The sequence below is a fragment of the Mytilus californianus genome, unplaced genomic scaffold (assembly GCF_021869535.1).
Source record: "Mytilus californianus isolate M0D057914Y unplaced genomic scaffold, xbMytCali1.0.p SCAF_2, whole genome shotgun sequence".
Classification (NCBI taxonomy): Eukaryota; Metazoa; Mollusca; class Bivalvia; order Mytilida; family Mytilidae; genus Mytilus; species Mytilus californianus.
The window spans coordinates 20,276,316-20,299,150 of NW_026262668.1; the positions used below are offsets into that span (position 1 = coordinate 20,276,316).

Below are 22,835 nucleotides of genomic sequence, written 5' to 3' on the forward strand. Positions count from 1 at the left end.
ACTTGGATTTTTATTTCTTACTTGTATTTTTGTTTTTCTACTTCTACATCAAAAAACGTTATCTATTAAAAGACAAACAACAACAAAAAACGCGAAAGAAGCATTATAGCAGCATAACGACCATACGATTATAATTGGTTTAAACCGTAAAAACATTTATCTTTAATAAGAGGGTGCAATTGGTGGTGGTAGTTTGATAGTGGAGCAAACAAAACCAACCTTTCTATAATAGGAGCAATAAAATTGAGAATGGAAATGGGGAATATGTCAAAGAGATAACAACCCGACCAAAGAGCAGATAACAGCCGAAGGCCACCAATGGGTCTTCAACGCAGCGAGAAAATCCCGCACCCGGAGGTGGTCCTCAGCTGGCACCTTAATAAAATAGTGTACTGGTTCAGTGAAAATGGACGTCACACTAAACTCCAAAACATATAAAGGAACTAAAATTAAAAAAACATACAAGACTAACAAAGGCCAGAGGATCCTGACTTGGGACAGGCGCAAAAATGTGGCGGGGTTAAACATGTTTTGTGAGAATCTCAACCCTCCCCCTATACCGTTTTCCTTTTCAATGGTTCCCACTCCTATGCAACTTAAAATTTAGCCAAATCAATATTTCTTCAATTATATGTTGGGGTCTGTTAGATTATATTTGTATGTTTATTTGATTATTTTAGTCAGTTGTATTGTATGTCTGTGATGTATGTTTACACAATATTTGCAGTTGGATCCCAATGATTGTCTTATTTAACTACTACGTCTGCTTGGGTTGGTCACCCAATTTTGTCAATATAACGGAACTATAAACAACTGTCATACAGGTAAGATGTTGAGCTAGCTATAAAACCAGGTATAACCCACCATTTTCTTCTGAAAATTCCTGTTCCATGTTAGGAATATGACAGTTGTTTTTCAATCGTTTCGTTGATTGATAATTTTTGATTTTGTCAGTTATTATGGACTTCCCCCTTTTTGGATTGCCTTATCACAAGACAACACAATTTGAATCACTGAACAGCAAGCTATAAAGGGCCTCAAAATGACTAGTGTAAAACAATTCAAACAGGAAAACCAACGGTTTAATCTATATAAAAAACGAGAAACACCTATGAACCATACCGACAAACAACAACCACAGAACAACAGTCTCCTGACTAATGACAGGTGCATAAAAATGCAGCGGGTTTAAACGTTTTAACAGGCGCCAGCCTTCACCCTAACCTAAGACAATAGTGTAACATTACAACATAAAAAGACACATTATGCACTTTCTAAAAGTTATATCAAATATTAAAACTGGATTACTGTAAACCGACTTATTTTCGCTGATATTTTCTTTGGCGTTAAGTTCTTTCTGGCCGACTTCGTGGCGATTTATTTTTGCGATTTTCGAACTTTCTCGATGCATTGATATAAGGAAAGATACAAGATTTACATGAACGCGACGATTTATATTCGCGTTATTTTTCTACTCCCGAAAGTATCGAAATGAATTGCAAGTGAAAAATTACAGTTTATGTAATAAAAAGGTAATCATAAGACAACAGAAATTCTCTAAGTAAGATATACTCTTGTGGAGAGTTGTCTCATTGGCAATCATACCACATCTTCTATTTATATGAAGAATTATTTGCTCTTTTTTAGTCGTATGTTTTGATGAGGACGCACAATTTTATCCCTGTAGTTGGGTTGGTAAGACATTTAAAATCAGCGTAGATACTACTACAGTTGGGAGTTGGCCCTTTGATTTCACAGGAAAAGGAAGCATGCTGGAAATGTTAGACCAAGTTCTTCAGTTAGAATGTGTGAAAATCGACGGACAGTTTATTATTTGAAGGTAATTTATCTTTTTCGTTATTAATCAAACAGCCTTTTCTAATTCATCTTTCCCAATCTCCTCTTCGACATCATTTGAAAATCCCTATATCTACCATGCTATTGGAAATAGCTGCTTTCAGAAAATTTTGTGATATATTGGTACCTACCGTTCATGTCTGATTTTTCTTACATGCAACAGTTCACTACGTGTGTAATAATGTTGATTTTGAAAATTGTATTACAGGTCCAGTTTACGGCGGTCCAAAATTAGATGATTATTGAAATATTATAATTAGCTTAAAATTAATTATGCATATGCCATTCACCTTTACTAGGGAGGGAATTTGGATTGTTTTGTCGGCTTTATTCAAAGACAAACTGTTCTTTGTCTTTATAACAAGTATCCTTTTTTTATTGTCTCTGGAATGTTGCATTTATAATTGCCCAAATTTTCAATTGAAAAGAAAATTGTTTTTCATATATCGTCTGAAACAAATAAAATGATTTCTCAAGAAATTGTGCATTCAGCTATATTTTTTTTTAACATTCCCCCTCCCCCACACATAAAAGATGTATGGTCCGTACCATAATTAGCACTAATAATTTTTCGTAACCATCCACAAGTGTTACCACTAAATTATATAATGTCTATTTACAGAAAGATAGGGACAGATATGATGAGTTGTATGTCTATATACAATATTACGGCAGATGCCTTTAGAATGTTATACAGACACCGATATGGTAAGGTAACATGTGACAAAAAGCATGCTTTATATAATTAACATCGGAGTATATGAATAAAAGAAGAGGTGAGGTTTATTTCAATCTAAACATCTGAAAGTACGATCATAACCAAATATGTGGAAACATACACACAATATATTGGATGTGAAAACCCAGTATAATATATACTTTTTAGGAAGTTTTTAATCAAACCGTGTATGATTTTGTTCAGTGGAACAAGACGGATACGATCATCAACCGCCGTTGTCCTATCGCACAAGGATGGTACTTTTGCGTTTCTCTTCTCTTTGTGTATGATTTTGTTCAGTGGAACAAGACGGATACGATCATCAACCGCCGTTGTCCTATCGCACAAGGATGGTACTTTTGCGTTTCTCTTCTCTTTTATTTCTATCACTTCTTAAAAGTATATGCAGTTGTTTGTTTTGGTTTATTAAAATTACCGAAATAACATCGCCATGATTAATGAAGAAGGGCATCTCCCCTTGTATTATACTGTTTTATTTCGGGTTTATTTCCCCTTTTAAATCCTCAATGACCGTTTAATATAATTAAAATGATAATACTAAAGAAGATAATCTATAGATAGTATATAGTATATGCAATTTTAAACATATTAAAAATTTAAATAATTGTATAGTTTTTGGAATGGCATTTTACGAGGTACCCCTTTGATGACAACGAAACATTACGGACCGTCCGTGAATTCAACGGTTCAAGATGAAGTCAAGGTCTCCATGTGGAAATAAAACATGGTTGTGTTTCTTATTAATGGGTTTCGTGTCTATCGTATGAGTCAAGGTCTTTCCAATAATTATTTTACAGTTTGCGTTTATGTTCTGCTCTTACACCACCGTCTAAGGTTAGGGAAGGGTCGAGAGCTCAAAACATGTTCAACTTCTACGTCATTAGGTCTCTGGTGGAGAGTTGTCTCATTGGCTATCATACCACATCTTCTTACTTTTATACCAACCTTGCATCATTCTCTTTATGTCAATCCCAAGTCTGTAATTCAGTTAATGTCGTTGACTGTTGTCTGTCATATTTGCTTTCTGTTTATTTATTTGGCCTGAATCAGACCGTTGATTTTCACTGTTGGATAGATTCACATTTGTTATGCCGGGGCCTTTACGGCTTTATATACGGTATATGTTAATTAATTGTTGAAGGTCGTTCACTGACCTATATAGTTGTTTCCATCCTCGACCTCGTCCTTTGGTATCTGGTGGATGTATAGTCGTTTCGTTGACGATCTTACCACATATCCTTATTTTGCTTATTACGTGCGTCGCAAACAGCAAAAGCAGGCCTAGTAACCTCTCGAAATCGTCCATCTGTCCGTTCGTCTGTCTGTCAATCCGAAAGACATTGGGAAGAAAACTTTCGTTAAAGAGTAAAATAACAAAAATACCGAATTTCGAGGAAAATCTAAACGGAAAGTCCATAAGCAAATGGCAAAATCAAAAGCTCAATCACATCAAACGAATGGATAACAACTGTCATGTTCCTGACTTGGTACAGGTATTTTCTTATGTAGAAAATAGTGGATTAAACTTGGTTTTATAGCTAGCTAAATCTCTCACTTGTATGACAGTGGCATAAAATTCCATTATATTGAAAAAAATTTCTGGTTTTCTATGAAAGGGAACGATATAATATTGATAATATTGAGTGGTAGCGTGTAAGAAATGTTTACATCCGCAGTGCAGTCCCTTTCTGTTTGCCGATAGTTTAATATTTTACAAGCATGCATTGAACAAGGAAACTTTCTTTAAACTTTTCTACGGAAGGGAATAATTTAATGTTCAAATTTAGTCTGCAGCTTGATAAAATTGAGCTACAGCGTTTATGGAATTTTTACATCTGTCGTGTAGCCACTTCCTGTTTGATGGTAGTTTGAAATTTTACTCAATGACAAAAGAAAATGTTCGTCATACTTTTATTGGCTTCTATTGAAGGGGCGATTTTAAATTTGGCCTGTAGCTTGATGATGTGTTGGCAATTTCGACATATGCCGTGCAGCCACTACCTGTTTACAAATAGTTTGAATTGAAATTTTACAACACTCGATGTAAGTTAGAAAAATGTTCATCAAAATTTCTTGGCTTCCATGATTTTAGAGAATAATAAGTTATGCTTCAATCAGTTGCATGCAGCGATGCAGGTCAAAACACGATATTAGCCCGGCTTCGTCTTAACTTGTTGTTGCATATCATAACGATTGAAAAACATATCTTTGAAATCGCTATTAACAAAAGATCACGTTATGATCAGGAAAATATGATTAAGTCGCTAAATCTGTACATTTATTCTAATTTTAAACGAACTGTAAAACATGCAGAACTCAATTCGGTAATTTAATTGTTAGGAGAAATTAAAATGAAATATAATATTATATAATATATTGACTTTATGATACCAGAGACATAAAATACGTGTATTATATGTCTCTGATAATGCGGACTTCAAGTATACAGAGATGCACGATCGTATCCGTCGGGTTGAAGTTTGTCGGTTGAACGATGTGTTTATAAAAATACCAACAAATGATAAACTAAAACCAAACTAAAAGTGTCTAGATTTGGAATACATTCTCTTGATAACATGACAATTATGTATAGCGTTCATGATATTTAGCAATATATCAATTTCATGTTTATATCCAAAGATTTTTGGAATATCACATAGAAGGTAAAAATCATCTAGTTCGATGGAAAGCACTTCATTTGCTGGTTTTAACTTTTCCTTCTCATTTTGTTGTCTGACAACGAGATCCTGAAGTTAGATTAGGGATGCAATATAATCTAGAATAATAGGCAATGTGATCCGTGAAGTTAAGGGATGGACATTAAATAAAAACATCTCTATGCTTTACAAGAAATTTGTTGAGAAACTTCTCAGACCACTATTATTATGACAATAAGGATGTGTTTAATGATTACCAATTAGACAGTTAGGCTGGTTCATAACGAAACTTTGTTGTGCACACACACATATACACACACACACACCACGTCAGTGTATCAAGGAAGCCTTTCGGTACAAGCTTGAAAGCTAAATGCATATTCTTTCATGTGCTAAGTATACCACCCTCTCTACTTCTTTTACGGTGGACAATCCAAAGGGTGTTTGTGACGTGTGTCATGACTTTAAGCCATTCATAGCTAGAGGTAACAAGTTATTACATATATCATTTATCTTCTCGTCGATAAAAGAACATTTAACTCCAAAAATAATACGACAGTTAATCATAAAATATGTAATCACCAATCTTGTCTTTCACTTTATATTGCTCATAGAAGGCGAGAAATACCAAATGGGGGTAGGGGTTTAAAACCATCATTTTTTTATTGGTAGAGGAAACCGGAGAGAACCAGCCACCTTCTGTAGGAAAACTGACAATCCCAGTCAATTAAGATAATTAGAGTCGAGCGCATCTGTCCCGTGCTGGATTCGAACTAACAACTAAGTTTTGACTAGCTAGTGATTCAGTTGTTCGACTACTTTTTTCTCTTCTGACCACTTAATGTTATATCACTCGGCCAACGAGGACCAAACAATAAATATTCACACATTTCTCACACTATCAGAACGATTTAATATTTGGTAAGTAGCTCAATAGTGATGAGTTGTAACGTGTGTGCGATTTTCGGGTACGTAAGACATGCATCTACTTCTGATATTTTGAAATACGAGAGGTACCACGGTATGCTTAGCACAATTTCCACATTCTTGTTGCTGTGTCATTTCTATGTATGTACATGTATTGTTAGGTTTCAATTATTTGAATAATTTATTGCAGTTGACAGTAAAGTGGACGGTGAGTTATCATAATTACAACTCATTTATCATAAAATCATTTTGTTACCGAAAAACCTTATGAATGCTAGAAAACAAATTGAATAACAATTATACCAAAATCCAAGGTAAATTCAAAAATGGAAAGTTTATAAAAACTGACAAAACCAAACGCTTGACTATATCAACCAACATAACGACAGGAAAACAATTCTCAAAATACTGACTCGGTACAGTCATTTTCCTAGAGAGAAAATTTGTGGATTAAACCTAACTAGCTAAACCTCTCCTTGCATGACTGTTGTGTATTGTTCCATACAAACATATGGACAAAAAAAAGAACTCCAAATGCAGAATTAGCAAAACAATAAATAAAAACAGATACGTGTATACACGAGATAACGGGTTGAAAGAGCATGGTTTTGTTGCTCATTTCCTTTATTTAAAAATACATTTCGCTAATGCATTTTAATTTCAGTCACTCATTTTCAGTCTTCAATGAACAGTACGTCTAAAATATGCTAGATTGTTTTGAATACAGTCTCTACTTTGAGGTATTCCAACACGAAGAGGGCCAATAGGGTTTGCAAATCTGCCCAAAAAAAGGGATAGATAATATTGGGTGCTAAAATAAGACGACAGTAGTTAACCGATGTTCAATCTCAAATCGGTTAATAATAGACTAATCAAGGCAATAATTCAAAACTAAAGGAATCGCATGAACTCCAAAACTAACTAAAAGCAACAGTAGTATACCGGTGTTCAAAAGTCATAAATCGATTGAGAGAAAACACATCCGGGTTACAAACCAAAACCGAGGGAAACACATCAACTATAAGAGGAAAACACCGAAGTGCAACAAAAACAAACGCCAACACACATATAAACGAACTATTTGATAACAACTGCCATATTCCTGACTTGGTACAGGACATTTTAAGAAAAAATGGTAGGTTGAACCTGGTTTCATGGCATGCCAAACCTCCCGCTTTATGACAATGTCAAAAAAAAAAATATCGCTAAAACACTACGTGACAGAAATACAGCAAAAACACACGCAAGAACATTCATAACAGAGAAACGCACAAACAAATAATATAATAGTCGACACAACATGCAAACAACAACGAACATATTTCATCGACGAAAAACATCACAGGATATCAAAAACAGTGACCTATAGAATTATTTTGAAGAACACAAAAACAAATAATACTTAAAAACTATTTAAACATTATGTTTTGAAATGTAATAATTATTATAACAATGTACCAGATGTTTAAAATGGTTGTGTACACTACATAGTCATTTATACATCTCCTTTGTTTGATCTTAAATTCCGAATTCTGTCCAACCTCAAAATTATTGTATGGCTGGTGATGCATCGCAATTTTTTAAGGTTCCTGATTTTCTGTATCGTGGGTGATGCACATCTGGTTTTAAATGCTCCTGGCTCTTTGTATGACTGATGATGCATCATTGGTTTTAAATTTTCCTGGCTTTTTGTAGGACTGGTGATGAATCACTGGTTTTCAACGTTCCTAGCTCTTTGTATGACTGGCGATGCATCGCTGGTTTTAAACTTTTCTGGCAACTGTTTACTCGCGTAGTGGCATTAACACTATGTAGATTCGAAACAAGAGTGCACGTGCTGAAATGTCTCGTCTGCTTTACTGACAATTGATTTTATGTTAATAAACCAATGAACCATGAAAATGAGGTCAAGGTCAGATGATACCTGCCAGACAGACCATTCCATACACCAAATATAGTTGATCTATTGCTTAAAGTACTTGAAAAACAGACCAAAACACAAAACTTAACATTGACCAATGAACCATGAAAATGAGGTCAAGGTCAGATGATACCTGCCAGACAGACATATACACCTTACAACCATTCAATACACCAAATATAACATGAACCCTGTATGACGGACATGTAGACATTGCAAGGCACCCATATACCAAATACAGTTATCCTATTACTCATAATAAGTGAGAGATTCACATGACAAAAAACTCAATTTTTTTTCAAGTAGTCGTTGAACCATGAAAATGAGGTCAAGAACATTGGACATATGACAGACGAAAACTCGTAACATAAGGTATCTGCATACAAGATATGAAGCATCCAGGTCTTCTACCTTCTGAAATATAAAGCTTTAAACAAATAGTTTACGCCGCCGCCGGATAGTAATACCTATGTCGCGCATGCTGCGACTTTCATAGCAGGCGAGACAAAAACTCTAAAGAACTTCTGGATGATTTTAATTCTCGATCTTGATCTTAAATTAGTTCTATCAAAACTTTTGATGTTTCAACCTTGTATACAACTATTCCCTATGTGAAATTGAAAAATCGTCTAAAAGAAATAATCCACAATGCTTTTCAAAATAAAAAATGGTAGCATACGCTATAAATGTATTACTTTGGGATACCATACGGCATATTTTGTTAATAGTGAACAAAAAGGTAAAACATGTTACACCGAGGAACAAGTGAATATCAGTATGCTGGAGTTTCTTATTGACAACATATTTGTTGAATTTCGAGGTAGACTTTTTCAACAAATTGTCGACATTCCTATGGGAACGAACTAAGGGCTTCTCCTCTTACCTATTATTTCTGTTTGTTTTGTTCACGCATTGTTGTCAATATAATGGAATTTTATGCTCCTGTCATACAAGTGAGAGGTTTACTTAGCTATCAAACCAGGTTTAATCTACCATTTTCTACATAAGGAAATGTCTGTACCAAGTCAGGAATATTACAGTTGCTTTCCATTCGTTTGATGTGTTTGAGCTTTTAATATTGTCATTTGATAAGGGACTATCCGTTTTGAATTTTCCATGGAGTTCGGTATTTTTATTATTTTACTTTTTAAATGTTTCTGACTTTTTGTATGACTGTCGATGTACCAGGCTCTTTGTAAGGCTGGCGATGCATCACTGGTTTTAAATGTTCCTGGCTCTTTGTATGACTAGCGATGCATCACTACTTTTAAATGTTTCTGACTTTTTGTATTACTGGCGATGCATCACTGGTTTTAAATGTTCCTGATTTTTTGAATGACTGCTGATGCACCACTGGCTTTAAATGTTTATGGCTTTTTGTAAGACTGATGATGCATCACTGGTTTTAAATGTTCCTGACGTTTTGTATGACTGGCGATGCATCACTGGTTTTAAATGTTCCCCACTTTTTGAATTACTGCATGTTGATTCGTCACTGGTTTTGAATGTTTCCGACTTTTTGTATGACTGGCGATTCATCACTGGTTTTTCAATGTTCCTGACGTTTTGTATGACTGGCGATGTATCACTGGTTTTAAATGTTCGTAGCTCTTTGTAAGACTGGTGATTCATCACTACTGTTAAATGTTCTTGACTTTTTGTATGACTGGCGATGCATCACTGGTTTAAAATGTTCCTGATTTTTTGAATGACTGCTGATGCACCACTGGTTTTAAATGTTTATGGCTCTTTGTAGGACTGGTGATGCATCACTGGTTTTAAATGTTCCTGACTTTTTGTATGTCTGGCGATGCATCGCTGGTTTTAAATGTTCCTAGCTCTTTTGTATTACTGGTGATGCTTTACTAGTTTTAAATAATTCTGACTCTTTGAAGGACTTATGATGCACCACTGGTTTTAAATGATCCGGACTTTTTGTATGACTGGCGATACATCACTGGTTTTAAATAATTCTGGCTCTTTGTAGGACTGGCGATGCATCACCGGTTTAAATGTTCCTGACTTTTTGCATGACTTGTGATGCACCACTGGTTTTAAATGTTCCTGACTTTTTTGTATGACTGGCGATACATCACTGGTTTAAATTGCTCCTGGCTGTTTGTATGACTGGCGATTCTTCACAAGTTTTAAACGCTCCTTGCTGTTTCTATGGGGTGATGGAACACTATATTGGTCTTTTTCCACACTTTTTGTATGGGGGTGATGCATGCATTACATTAAGAGTCCCAATGCTTACCCGGTGTAACGATTTGCCAGGAATTCGCGAGACCAGTGTTTATTTTCGTTCTTTTTCGTTTGTTATACAACTTTTTTTTATTAGTCTTTACCCTTTTATTTTAGGGCTAATTACAGTTTCATTTCCGGACTGCATTTATCCAAGGAACTGTTCTGACCTGAAGCCTAGATTGGCAATATGTGATGAAAGGAAGGAAAAGAAGATAAGAGGAAGGAACATGTGATAGGACACCTCCGCCAATGCCAATGATGCCTAGTATGAACTTGGGAGAAACCAACAGTATGTCTTTAAGAGGAATGATCAGGATCACCCAATCAAAAATGGCGCATAACAAATCCATTTCAAGACTTATGAATGGCAGGACTATGTCAATGATGATGGGAGGAAGAAAGGACATGTAAAACAGGAAGTTTACACACTAAATATATTTACAAATGTGTCTCTTTTTATTTAAAAGTGTTTACACTACAATATAATATCAATGTATTAGTGGTCATCAACTATTACAAACCTTCTCCAAAAAAAACATCTCATCTTTCATAATCTGTTACTACATTAGAATTTAGAATAAACTTGAGCCTGTAATTCAGTGGTTATCATTGGTTGCTGTCTGTCATATCTGTTCTTTGTTTATTGTTTTGTTATAAATAATGCCATTGACAATAATATCCAATCTCCTCACTTTTTATATTAAACCTGAACCCCTTAGAGAAATTTGTTTTGCAATTGGGAATGTTATTCATTATTTTTACCTATTATGTCTGCTTGTTTTGTTCACACATCGTTGTCAAAATAATGGAATTTTATGTTACTGTCATACAAGTGAGAAGTTAAGCTACCTATAAAACCAGGTTTAATCCACCAATTTCTGCATGAGCAAATGCCTGTACCAAGTCAGGAATATGACAGTTGTTATCCATTCGTTTGATGTGTTAGAGCTTTTGATTTTGCCATTTGATTAGGGACTTTCACTTTTGAATTTTCCTCGGAGTTCAGTATTTTTGTTATTTTACTTTATATCTTAAACTTAATGTGTTCCATCTCTGGAAATTTAAGTCAGTCCAAAGGTCTGAAATCTTGTCAATAATTTGCCCTGTCATTATATAATATGTTCACTTGAAGACAAAATAAAGCCAAACCATTTCACATTGTAATCTTTTATTTACATACAATACAGACAAAACAAAATATACATTAATAAAACAATTAACATAATTCTATGCAATGAAGAATTTGTAGCACTTAAAAAACAAAATGAAAAAGTTGCTCAATCATACTACATAGACAAACATCACATGACCAATGCTGCTTGTCACAGACAAACATCACATGACCAATGCTGCTTGTCACAGACAAACATCACATGACCCCTGCTATTTTTCTTAGACAAACGTCATGTGACTCCTTCTGCTCGTCACAGACAAACAACTATATATCTTCTGTCTAATTTAATTCAAAATAATTTTATTCGGCAGCCACTGAAACCTCTTTTGCTCATCAGTTTGCAATAATCCTTTGAATGCTAATCTAATTCTGTGAACACCAATAGTTGTTACCATGGACACAATGATATCAAACTTGTCATGTGATACTTGTCTGACCAATAATTGAGCAGATAACTCTATGCATTACATGATGGGACTAGACTTGAATTGTGGGAGTTTATAGGCATTCCATCTATCACTAGGCAACCGTGAGAAATAGTATATGTATGTTCACAGCAAGTTGTCTAGCTCCATGCTTTCGTACTAAATTTACATAGAAAATGGTAAACACAAAATATAGCGAGATGAATACTCACTGTGTACTGTTGCCAAGTAAAAGTTGCAATGCCTAGATTGTGAAAATTGAAAATTAAAAAAAAATAGCCAATCACTATAAAAATACAAAATCTGATGAAAAAAAGAGGGAAGACATTTTATGGTGCTAGGAGGGCTGTGTGACACTGATTAAGTAGACAACAGATCTAATGATCACAGTTTTACAGGATGATATAATGTGAAATGTAAAGTTTGTTCAATCATATATATATATACTGATGTAGTTGAAAATATATGTGAAAATTGACCTAATAGTATATTCTATAGCTTTAATGCATTATAACAATTTTGGACTTTTGAATATTCAAATTGATTCATAATTGAAAAACGTAGATTTTTTTTAATTATAATTCTGGCAACTTGGACCAACGCAATGTTAACTCCTTGGGTCTTTTTTTCTGTCTAGTATTGTAAAACAATCATTTACATATTTTTTTTCCTCAGAAATTATTTTCACCAAAAAATTCTTATGATTAAAATTGATGGTATAATGTTATGACTTAAAATGATTTTTGTGTGTGTGTAAAAATGTCTACTGGTTTAGCATTAACTTACACACTGGTTAAAAATACAATGTAGTACTTGAATAACCATAGTGATTTAGACACATGAATGGTATGTAATTTTTGTGTACCAAAGTGATTTAGACACAAGAATTGTGTACCAAAGTGATTTACACACATGAATTGTGTACCAAAGTGATTTAAACACAAGAATGGGATGTAATTTTTGTGTACCAAAGTGATTTAGACACATGAATGTTATGTAATTTAAGTGTATTTTGAGATAAAAACTAGCACAAATATAAAATGTATTTACAAAACTGTGATTACATAACAGCACCAAAATTCTATAATATAAGCTATTTAAAAAATGTCAAAATAATATGGTGGCAATGGAACTTTATATAAAAATATAGATTATTCTCAACTACTATAACAAAACTACATTTTTGTCCAAGCAAAACTTTTATTGGAAATATCACATGTAGAAATATGTGTGCAGAATTATAAACTATTAGTTAATTAAGGAGACATTAGTTTACCAATGGTCAAATCTCCTCAATCTATTATGAAGAGAAAAATAAAAGTAAGAAACAATAAAATGCTTCGCTGGGGCGCAGCTTGATACGACCGCAGAGGTCGAACCCTGAACAGTTGGGGCAAGTATGGACACAACATTCAAGCTTGATACAGCTCTGAATTTGGATTGTTATTAAATATTTGACACAGCATAGGTTTCTGACACAGAAAGAATGTGGTCTAAGAACTTGAATTTTTTTAATTTACCTATTATGGTCCAATGTCCAAAATCAAAATACATGGTTAGATTCAGCATATCAAAGAACCCCATATATTCAATTTTTGTTAAAATCAAACAAAAGTTTAATTTTGGACCCCAACTTGGACAAACTTGAAAACTGGGCCCATAATCAAAAATCTAAACACATGTTTAGATTCAGCATATCAAAGAACCCCAAGAATTCAATTTTTGCTAAAATCAAACTAAGTTTAATTTTGGACCCTTTGGACCTTAATGTAGACCAATTTAAAAAACAGGACTTAAAATTAAAAATCTAAATACACGGTTAGATTTGGAATATCAAAGAACCCCAATAATTCAATTTTTGATGAAATCAAACAAAGTTTAATTTTGGACCCTTTTGACCTCAATATGAACAAATTTGATAGGGGGGCCCACAAATAAAAATTCTAAATGCATGGTTAGATTCAGCATATCAAAGAAACCCATATATTCAATTTTTGTTGAAATCAAACCAAGTTTAATTTTGGACCCCAATTTGGACCAACTTGAAAACTGGGCCAAAAATCAAAAATCTAAATACATGTTTAGATTCAGCATATCAAAGAACCTCATATATTCAATTTTTGCTAAAATCAAACAAAGTTTAATTTTGGACCCTTTGGACATTAATGTAGACCAATTTGAAAACTGGACGCAAAATTAAAAATCTAAATACACTGTTAGATTCGGCATAACAAATAAATAAATGTGATCAAAGATTTTACAAATCTAATGTGCCATACTGTGCAATTAAAGATTACTTCTTGAAATTTTTCAATATTTGAAATTTGAAAAAAAAATAATATTTGAAGAATAATTCTTTTTAATTTCTGAAATCTGAAATGAGAAAAAATTGGCCCCCCACAATTTCTTTTTATTCCCCCCCCCCCCCCCTTTTTCCCCAAAAAAAATTCTTTCCCTCAAGATATGGTCATAATCTCAATTCAAATTTCCAATGGAGTTGGCAACCATAATTACCCATTTAAATTTACCATAGTGCTAACTTAATCTATTTTATAATAGAATTAATAAAAATATAGTGTCAAATCTTTCATATGGATTTTTTTGTAAAAAAAAAAGATGAAAACATTTGCAGATATTTTTACTGGTCTTCCTTTATAAATATGCATTTCTTTAAACATAATTTAAAAGCAGTGTAAGGGAAGTAACCAAAACGTTGTATTTGGATTACCTCCCTTACACTGTTTTAGATTATCTTTATTGTTTATTAACCATTACTTTATACATAATTTAAAAGCAGTGTAAGGGAGATAATTTCAATGATGTATTTGATTTATCTCCCTTACACTGCTTTAAATTATGTTTTGTACTAAAGTATTTGTCCATTAACCAGGACAACCTTGTTTTTCCCCCTTTTTTGCCCCTAATTCCTAAACGGTTTGAGCCATAACCCCCCAAAGCAAATCCTAACCATCCCTTTGTGGTATGGAAACTTGTAGTATAATTTCAGAGAGATCCATACACCGTTCCACAGTTATTGTCTGGAAACTAGAAAATGCTCATTTTTGGCCCCTTTTTGGCCCCTAATTCCTTAACTGTTGGTACCATAACCCCCAAAATCAATCCCAACCTTCCTTTTGTGGTATTTAACCTTATGGTCAAATTTCAAAAAGATCCATTCACTTAAACTAAAGTTAGAGTGCGAAAACCAATATGTATTCGGACGACGACGACGACGACGCCAACGTCATACCAATATACGACCACAAAATTTTTTTGCGGTCGTATAAAAAATGAGGGAATCACATGAACCCAAAAGGGTCAAGACCAGGTGTTTAACACTATAATAAAAGTTTGTTCCAGAAGATTGTACACCATTGTCTTTAGTTAATGGTTATTAGAATTCAGAAAGGGTAAGAAAGGCATTCTTAGTATATTTTGTTTATCTATTAATTGATTCTATGAAATACACTTTTATAGAATTTGTTCAACTGAGTTGAATACCGAATCATTAGACATAAAAAAAATATAGGTTGAAAAATTACTAAGTTCAACCTTAAAACCAAGGAGATTGTTAAATATTGACACTAGGTTTGCCCCTGGTAGCATTTACATGCACAGAAAAAAATCAGAAAAAAAAATCAACAAAAGTAATATGGTGAAAATTTGTTTCTCCCTCATTGTTTTTATCCATAATTAAATAAATAAATGTGTTTTGCTTGGACACAAATGAATCTGAAGATTTTGTTTCACAACCTACTTATGACTGAGTGATCTCTCCTGATTTAATTTTCATAGTTAAGCAAATCTCTTGCTTAAAATATTACCATGGATACCGCTAAGATAAGCAACTCTCTTTCTCAATATGTTACCATGGATATCCCTAAGATAAGCAACTCTCTTTCTCAATATGTTACCATGAATTCCACTAAACAACTATTTTGCTTGTTATTATAGATCTACTTCATTAAGACCTTTATTTATTAAACAGTTTTCTCTACCTAACAACATGTTAAATATTTCTTTCAAATAATAGATTGGAAATATCCTCCCTAAAAAAATATTTCATTTCTTCAAGCATGTATATTTTTTCCAATAAGTGTGATTTGTGAATTTTGACAGCCATGGGTAATTTTATTTTCCTGTACTCTTAAATTTGCTTCAATACACAATTGCGATCAATTAAATAAACATTCTTTTATGTAGAAAAATTTCAAATGTTTTGAAAAGCCAATTTTTTTTTGTACCTTCATATCATGGTACCAATTAACTAATTAAAAAGTAATTAGAAAATGTAAACAACTATCACTAGTAAAAGTGAATGAATCTCTATTGCACAATCAATTTAACAATAATAAATACATCTTTAATTACAACAACATATACACAATCAATGGGAGATAACTCTGACTATATCTGAAGAATGGGAAATTTCTGATATAAAGGAAGAAAGCTCTCCCATGCTAATGATTTTGATGAGAACAGCCAGCATTAATGTGCTAGCACCGGTCAGTATTGCAATTACATTATCTGTCAAAATAAAAATAGTGCTATCTTTTTTTAATTAAAAGCAAATCAGTTGCAAAAATACTATATAAATATGGCACTGCTCTTTATTGAACAAAGTTCTTAGAAGAAAGCATGAAATGAGAAATGACAAAATTAAAGCTATTAGTTAATGTCTTTTTACAATAAATATGGATTTAATAACAGTAACTAATGATTGAAATATACTAATCATGATTGCTACTAATTGATTACTTATAAATCATACAAAAAATGAGGTACATTGACTTGGAAATACAAATAATTTCGTTGCCTTGGTTAAAACAAACTGTCATTTCAAACCATTCATTAATCATGTTAATTGTGAATCATAAAATATCTTTGCCAATATTTTTTATCTTATATCAGCCTTATCAGTTTTTAATCAAATTTTCTCCACAAAATATTTCATGATCAACATGGTTGGCAATATTATATTCTTGCAAAATGACAGGGATATGAAGTAATGCATATTTTTTTCGGCAGGATTTTAGCAGAGCTATTTTATAAATGATGAAATTTAAATCAATTTGTACATGAAATTATGAGGAGAAAGCTTCCTCAAAAGGTTTGAACTTTTTAACATAAATTAACCAAAACATGTAAAAAAATTACCAAAAAAAAAAGCAAAAATAGTGCTTTTAATTATCAACAAGGTATTTTCATTTAAAGAGCATTTTTACACTGAGAATGAACTACATCTTAATTCAACAATTTCAGAAAATACTTTTCCATACAACATTATCCCTCCACATGTTTTTCAACAACTGAGAATGATCTATCACTTTTCTGCTGTGTATACATGTCCACAACAAAGAATTCAAGAAAATACTGTTCTCATAAAAAACATCATATTGTCTTACAATTTTCTAATAATTTTATACAACCTCATACATTTTGTAATTTATTTCTACATGCTGGGTAGCACAAGCTCTCCTTGTGTTTATCTTCTCCTAAAAGGATGGGACACCACCATCTGAACATATTTTGTTGCACTTCAACTACATTACTGCTATACTTTTCTCCTATTTGGATGGAGCACCACTTGCTTCATCATCACAGATACAATATGGATTTTTCAGGAATACTTCTACAACTAGAAGCTGTGCTAAGCAATGAAATCAATGTCTTCACAAGATCTCACTAGCACTGTATAACTATGATTAAAGCTAGCCTGGCAGTCAATTATGGTAGCCATATTGGCTAAATGTCTTCTCACAAGAAGTCTTACGGGAAATCACAGCATGTTTAATTTAACTACTTGTTGACTAGTATTTAAATGTTTCCGAATATAACTCGGTTCTCTTAGTCAACATATTGGAACTTTTAACTGATTCATTTTCTCGTCTTTAGGATTATAACCCATGTTTTTGCGCTGAAGAAACATATGAATTTCTCTAAATGTCGGTCGAGCACTTTCGCTACGGTTCCAACATTCGCACATTAAGTCATAGATTTCTTTGGGACAATTTGGTGGATGAGGCAGGTAGACCTCTTGTTTATCATTTCTATAGTAATGCCCAGCATTTTCGATCACCATTTCATCTGTAAGAGCGTCATATGGCTGATCCTTGGCAAAAGTCAGAACTTCCCATAGAGTGACTGCAAAGGACCAAACGTCACTCTTGGTTGTAAATTTTCCCTGAAAAATATTCACAAGTTAAGTATAATTCAATGAAAAATAAATTGTAAGAGACATTGATATTCAAATATAATCTCATAAAATTTGTAAAGGATAGATAAGTAATCCTCTACTTTGTATTATCCTTGAAAATATATTATTATAAATTCAAATTCAAATTCTTTATTTTCCTTATCGCAGGTCCCTTGTGGGCATTATAAAATTTGACACCATTATTCACACTTTCATACCAACCTTTCTCACCCTGCTCTCTCTGATTATGTTAATTAGATACATTTCAGCAGAACATACATACAAGTCAACATATTATAAGGTTCCACTACTTAACATATACACACTGTGTAAATTGTAAATAAACTTGAAATTGTTATGCTGTGGCCAAACCGGTTCTTGGGGTGAACACTAAATTTTCAAAAAAATCTGAAGGCCTGTGAGACGACTTAATTTGCTTAAAATTGGTATGGACAAATACTGTTACATGTTCGATATTTGTTCACCTAGATACATGAAATTAACTGAAACTCGAAAATCAATACATTTTCTGAACAAGAGTGCACACGCTGAAATGTCTCGCCTTCTTTACTAATCATCGATATTATGTTGATAGTCCTAAATATAAAGCTTTACTACAACTATCACATACACTTAACATGATCCAAGAAAATGAGGTCAAGGTCATATAAACCAAACAAGAAATACATGTACACCTTACAATCATTCAATACACTAAATATAGTTGACCTATTGTTTATAGTTTCTAAGATACAGACTTAACCAAGAAAACTAAACATTGACCAATGAACCAAGAAAATGAGGTCAAGGTCAGATGAACAATGCCAGGCAGACATGTACTACAGCTTGCAATCCTTCCATACAACAAATATAGTTGACCTATTGCTTATAGTATAAGAAAAACAGACCAAAACACAAAAACTTAACACTGAGCAATGAACCGTGAAAATGAGGTCAAGGTCAAATAAAACCTGCAAGACTGACAGGTACATCATAAAATATTTCCATACACCAAATATAGATGACCTATTGCATATAGTATTAGAAAAAAAGACCAAAACTCAAAAACTTAACTTTGACCACTGAACCATGAAAATGAGGTCAAGGTCAGATGACACCTGCCCGCTAGACATGTACAGCTTACAATCATTCCATACACCAAATATAGTAGACCTATGGCATACAGTATAAGAAAAACAGACTAAAACACAAAAACTTAACTATAACCACTGAACCATGAAAATGAGGTCAAGGTCAGATGACACCTGCCAGTTGGACATGTACACCTTACAGTCCTTCCATACACCGAATATACTAGACCTATTGCTTATAGTATCTGAGATATGGACTTGACCACCAAAACTTAACCTTGTTCATTGATCCATGAAATGAGGTCGAAGTCAAGTGAAAACTGTGTGACGGGCATGAGGACCTTGCAAGGTACGCACAAACCAAATATAGTTGAACTATTGCATATAGTATTAGAAAAAAAGACCAAAACTCAAAAACTTAACTTTGACCACTGAACCATGAAAATGAGGTCAAGGTCAGATGACACCTGCCCGCTAGACATGTACACCTTACAATCATTCCATACACCAAATATAGTAGACCTATGGCATACAGTATAAGAAAAACAGACTAAAACACAAAAACTTAACTATAACCACTGAACCATGAAAATGAGGTCAAGGTCAGATGACACCTGCCAGTTGGACATGTACACCTTACAGTCCTTCCATACACCGAATATACTAGACCTATTGCTTATAGTATCTGAGATATGGACTTGACCACCAAAACTTAACCTTGTTCACTGATCCATGAAATGAGGTCGAGGTCAAGTGAAAACTGTCTGACGGGCATGAGGACCTTGCAAGGTACGCACATACCAAATATAGTTATCCTATTACTTATAATAAGAGAGAATCTAACATTACAAAAAATCTTAACTTTTTTTTCAAGTAGTCACTGAACCATGAAAATGAGGTCAAGGACATTGGACATGTGACTGACAGAAACTTCGTAACATGAGGCATCCATATACAAAGTATGAAGCATCCAGACCTTCCACCTTCTAAAATATAAAGCTTTTAAGAAGTTAGCTAACGCCGCCGCCGCCGCCGCCGGATCACTATCCCTATGTCGAGCTTTCTGCGACAAAAGTCGCAGGCTCGACAAAAATCAACATCAGCTTGCCCTGCATTAGATAAAACAGTATTCGTCTATACCAATTTTAAACAAATTAAGTCGTCTCACAGGCCTCCAGATGTTTTTGAAATTTTAGTGTTCACCCCAAGAACCGGTTTGGCCACAACATAACAATTTCAAGTTTATTTACAATATACACAGTGTGTATATGTTAAGTATGTTTAAATGAACATATGTTCTCATAGTTTAGGACTTTACTCATTATAGGTTGAAAAATACAGACAAAGTTTAGATGTTTATGAAGTGTCCTATATTTTGACTTTAGTGGAACCTTAAACACAGTCCAGTTCATGAATGAAGAGAGATAACTCTGATTGTTATAATTTACATTTTCTTTTTTAATCAAGTGTATAATCATTATAAATCAGTATAATTATGCTGTTTTCTCTCAGCAAAATTAATATATCCAACATAACAAAAAATGTGTAATGACAAAATAAAGAAGGAAGTTTAATTATCATAATGTTAATATCAAAGAAGTTTTAAAATTATCATAATGTTAATATAAAGGAAGTTTTTAAATTATTACAATGTTAATATCAAGAAGTTTTATTATTACAATGTAAATATCAAAGAATGTTTTTAATGATTACAATGTTAATATCAAAGAATATATGTAAAGTAAATTAATATTGTAAAATTTATCAGTTTAATAAACTTGTTACTTTTGTAATATTTCAAGATCAGATTTGACTTTTAGAGGACTTGAAAATTAGCAAGCAATTATATAATTGTTATTACAAAGAACAATGCCCATACAGAAAGAGTTGATTGTAATAATGAGTGTGACAAAAATGTTTTTAGCTAAATTTTGAAACATTCTCATAGACAATTCAAATTATGAAATGAATGCAACTACAGAGCTGGCTATTTAGGCCTGATCTAGTTCAATACTTACCAGTACAATACTTTCCCAGGCCATCCATCGAATAGGTAACCTACAGAGCTGACTATTTAGGCCTGATCTAGTTCAATACTTACCAGTACAATACTTTCCCAGGCCATCCATCGAATAGGTAACCTACAGAGCTGACTATTTAGGCCTGATCTAGTTCAATACTTACCAGTAGAATACTTTCCCAGGCCATCCATAGAATAGGTAACCTACAAAGCTGATTATTTAGGCCTGATCTAGTTCAATACTTACCAGTAGTATACTTTCCCAAGCCATCCATCGAATAGGTTACCTACAGAGCTGACTATTTAGGCCTTATCTAGTTCAATACTTACCAGTAGTATACTTTCCCAAGCCATCCATCGAATAGGTAACACAGCTCGTCCTTCTATCCTATAATAATCAGCACTATACAGACTCCTACTCATTCCAAAATCCGATATTTTTATGGTATAGTTTGTGCCCACTAAACAATTACGTGTAGCCAAGTCTCTATGTACCATATTTAATGATTCTAAATATTTCATTCCAGATGCAATCTGTGACGCCATGTATATCAAACAGCCGTAACTCAATGTCTTTGCGTTTGTTGCCAGGGCAACAGGACTTTCGGGTACATGATCCAGAAGGAACTGATTAAGATCTCCATATTTCATGTATTCCACGATCATACAAAGCGGTTCCTCCCGAGTACAAACTCCCAGAACACGGACAATATTTGGATCCTTTAGCTGAGACATTATCTTTATTTCTTTATGAAAATCGGCTCTGAAATGGAAAAAATGTTACATACAGCTACCAATTGATTGGGTAAAACTAGATAAAAAACTGTGGAGTAGTAATTTTTATGTAAATTATATTTTAAATCAATTAGAATAGTGGTTATAATTTCTTGCTTATCTCATCCTAAAACTTGTTTCCATATTTTTACCAAAAAGTTTTCAATATTTCAAAAATATTCTTCTATCAGAATATGAATATGTTTATTTCAAACAGTCATTGATTATTTCAAACTGTTTATGAGGAAGGTAGGCTATAGTGACCTCTAAATGTCTTCTAGTGCTACACTTGTATTGTTAGGTTGCAGTCTTGTTGATGATTTCTCCACTAATCGTTATACTTAATAGTTTTTATTGTTATTTGTTCGTAGCTGTTTCTCATTACACTATCTTCTAGTATCATCAATGAAGCACTTACCTCGCCCTGTCATCTGCATTTCTCCGTAACATTTTCACAGCCACTAAAACAGGTCTATTACTATTTCTGTTTATGAAGTAGTCGTCATTAATGAATTCACTAACATTTAAAGCCTCACATAAATGTACCTGAAAAAAGAATATAAAACAGTAAAATACAAACAAAATAAACATTATAGGTCTGTAGGGGTGATCCAATCAGATATACAACAGTGGATCATTAAATGTCATATGAAGAAAACAGAATAAAAACAAAATAAACATTATAGGCCTGTATGGGTCATCAAATCAGATATACAACTCAACAGTGGATCATTAAATGTCATATGAAGAAAAGAAAATAAAAACAAAATTTTCCACTGGTAGTGTCTTGAACTGAATATTCATAAC

At 33.2% G+C, this 22,835-nt stretch overlaps 1 protein-coding gene across 4 annotated transcripts in view; it reads right to left on the reverse strand.

Annotated features, from left to right (window-relative positions):
• Positions 1 to 17,680: 17,680 nt before the first annotated feature.
• Positions 17,681 to 22,835, reverse strand: part of LOC127729435 (discoidin domain-containing receptor 2-like) — a 150,372-nt gene continuing 145,217 nt past the window's right edge. For all 4 annotated transcript variants that reach the window (XM_052237265.1, XM_052237263.1, XM_052237262.1 and 1 more), the window contains 3 exons: positions 22,447 to 22,574; positions 21,585 to 22,017; positions 17,681 to 18,131 (listed from right to left, as the gene is read on the reverse strand). In XM_052237265.1, the coding sequence (XP_052093225.1) occupies positions 17,799 to 18,131; positions 21,585 to 22,017; positions 22,447 to 22,574 (894 nt within the window). In that variant the 3' untranslated portion in view covers positions 17,681 to 17,798. The remainder of the gene's footprint in view (positions 18,132 to 21,584; positions 22,018 to 22,446; positions 22,575 to 22,835) is intronic.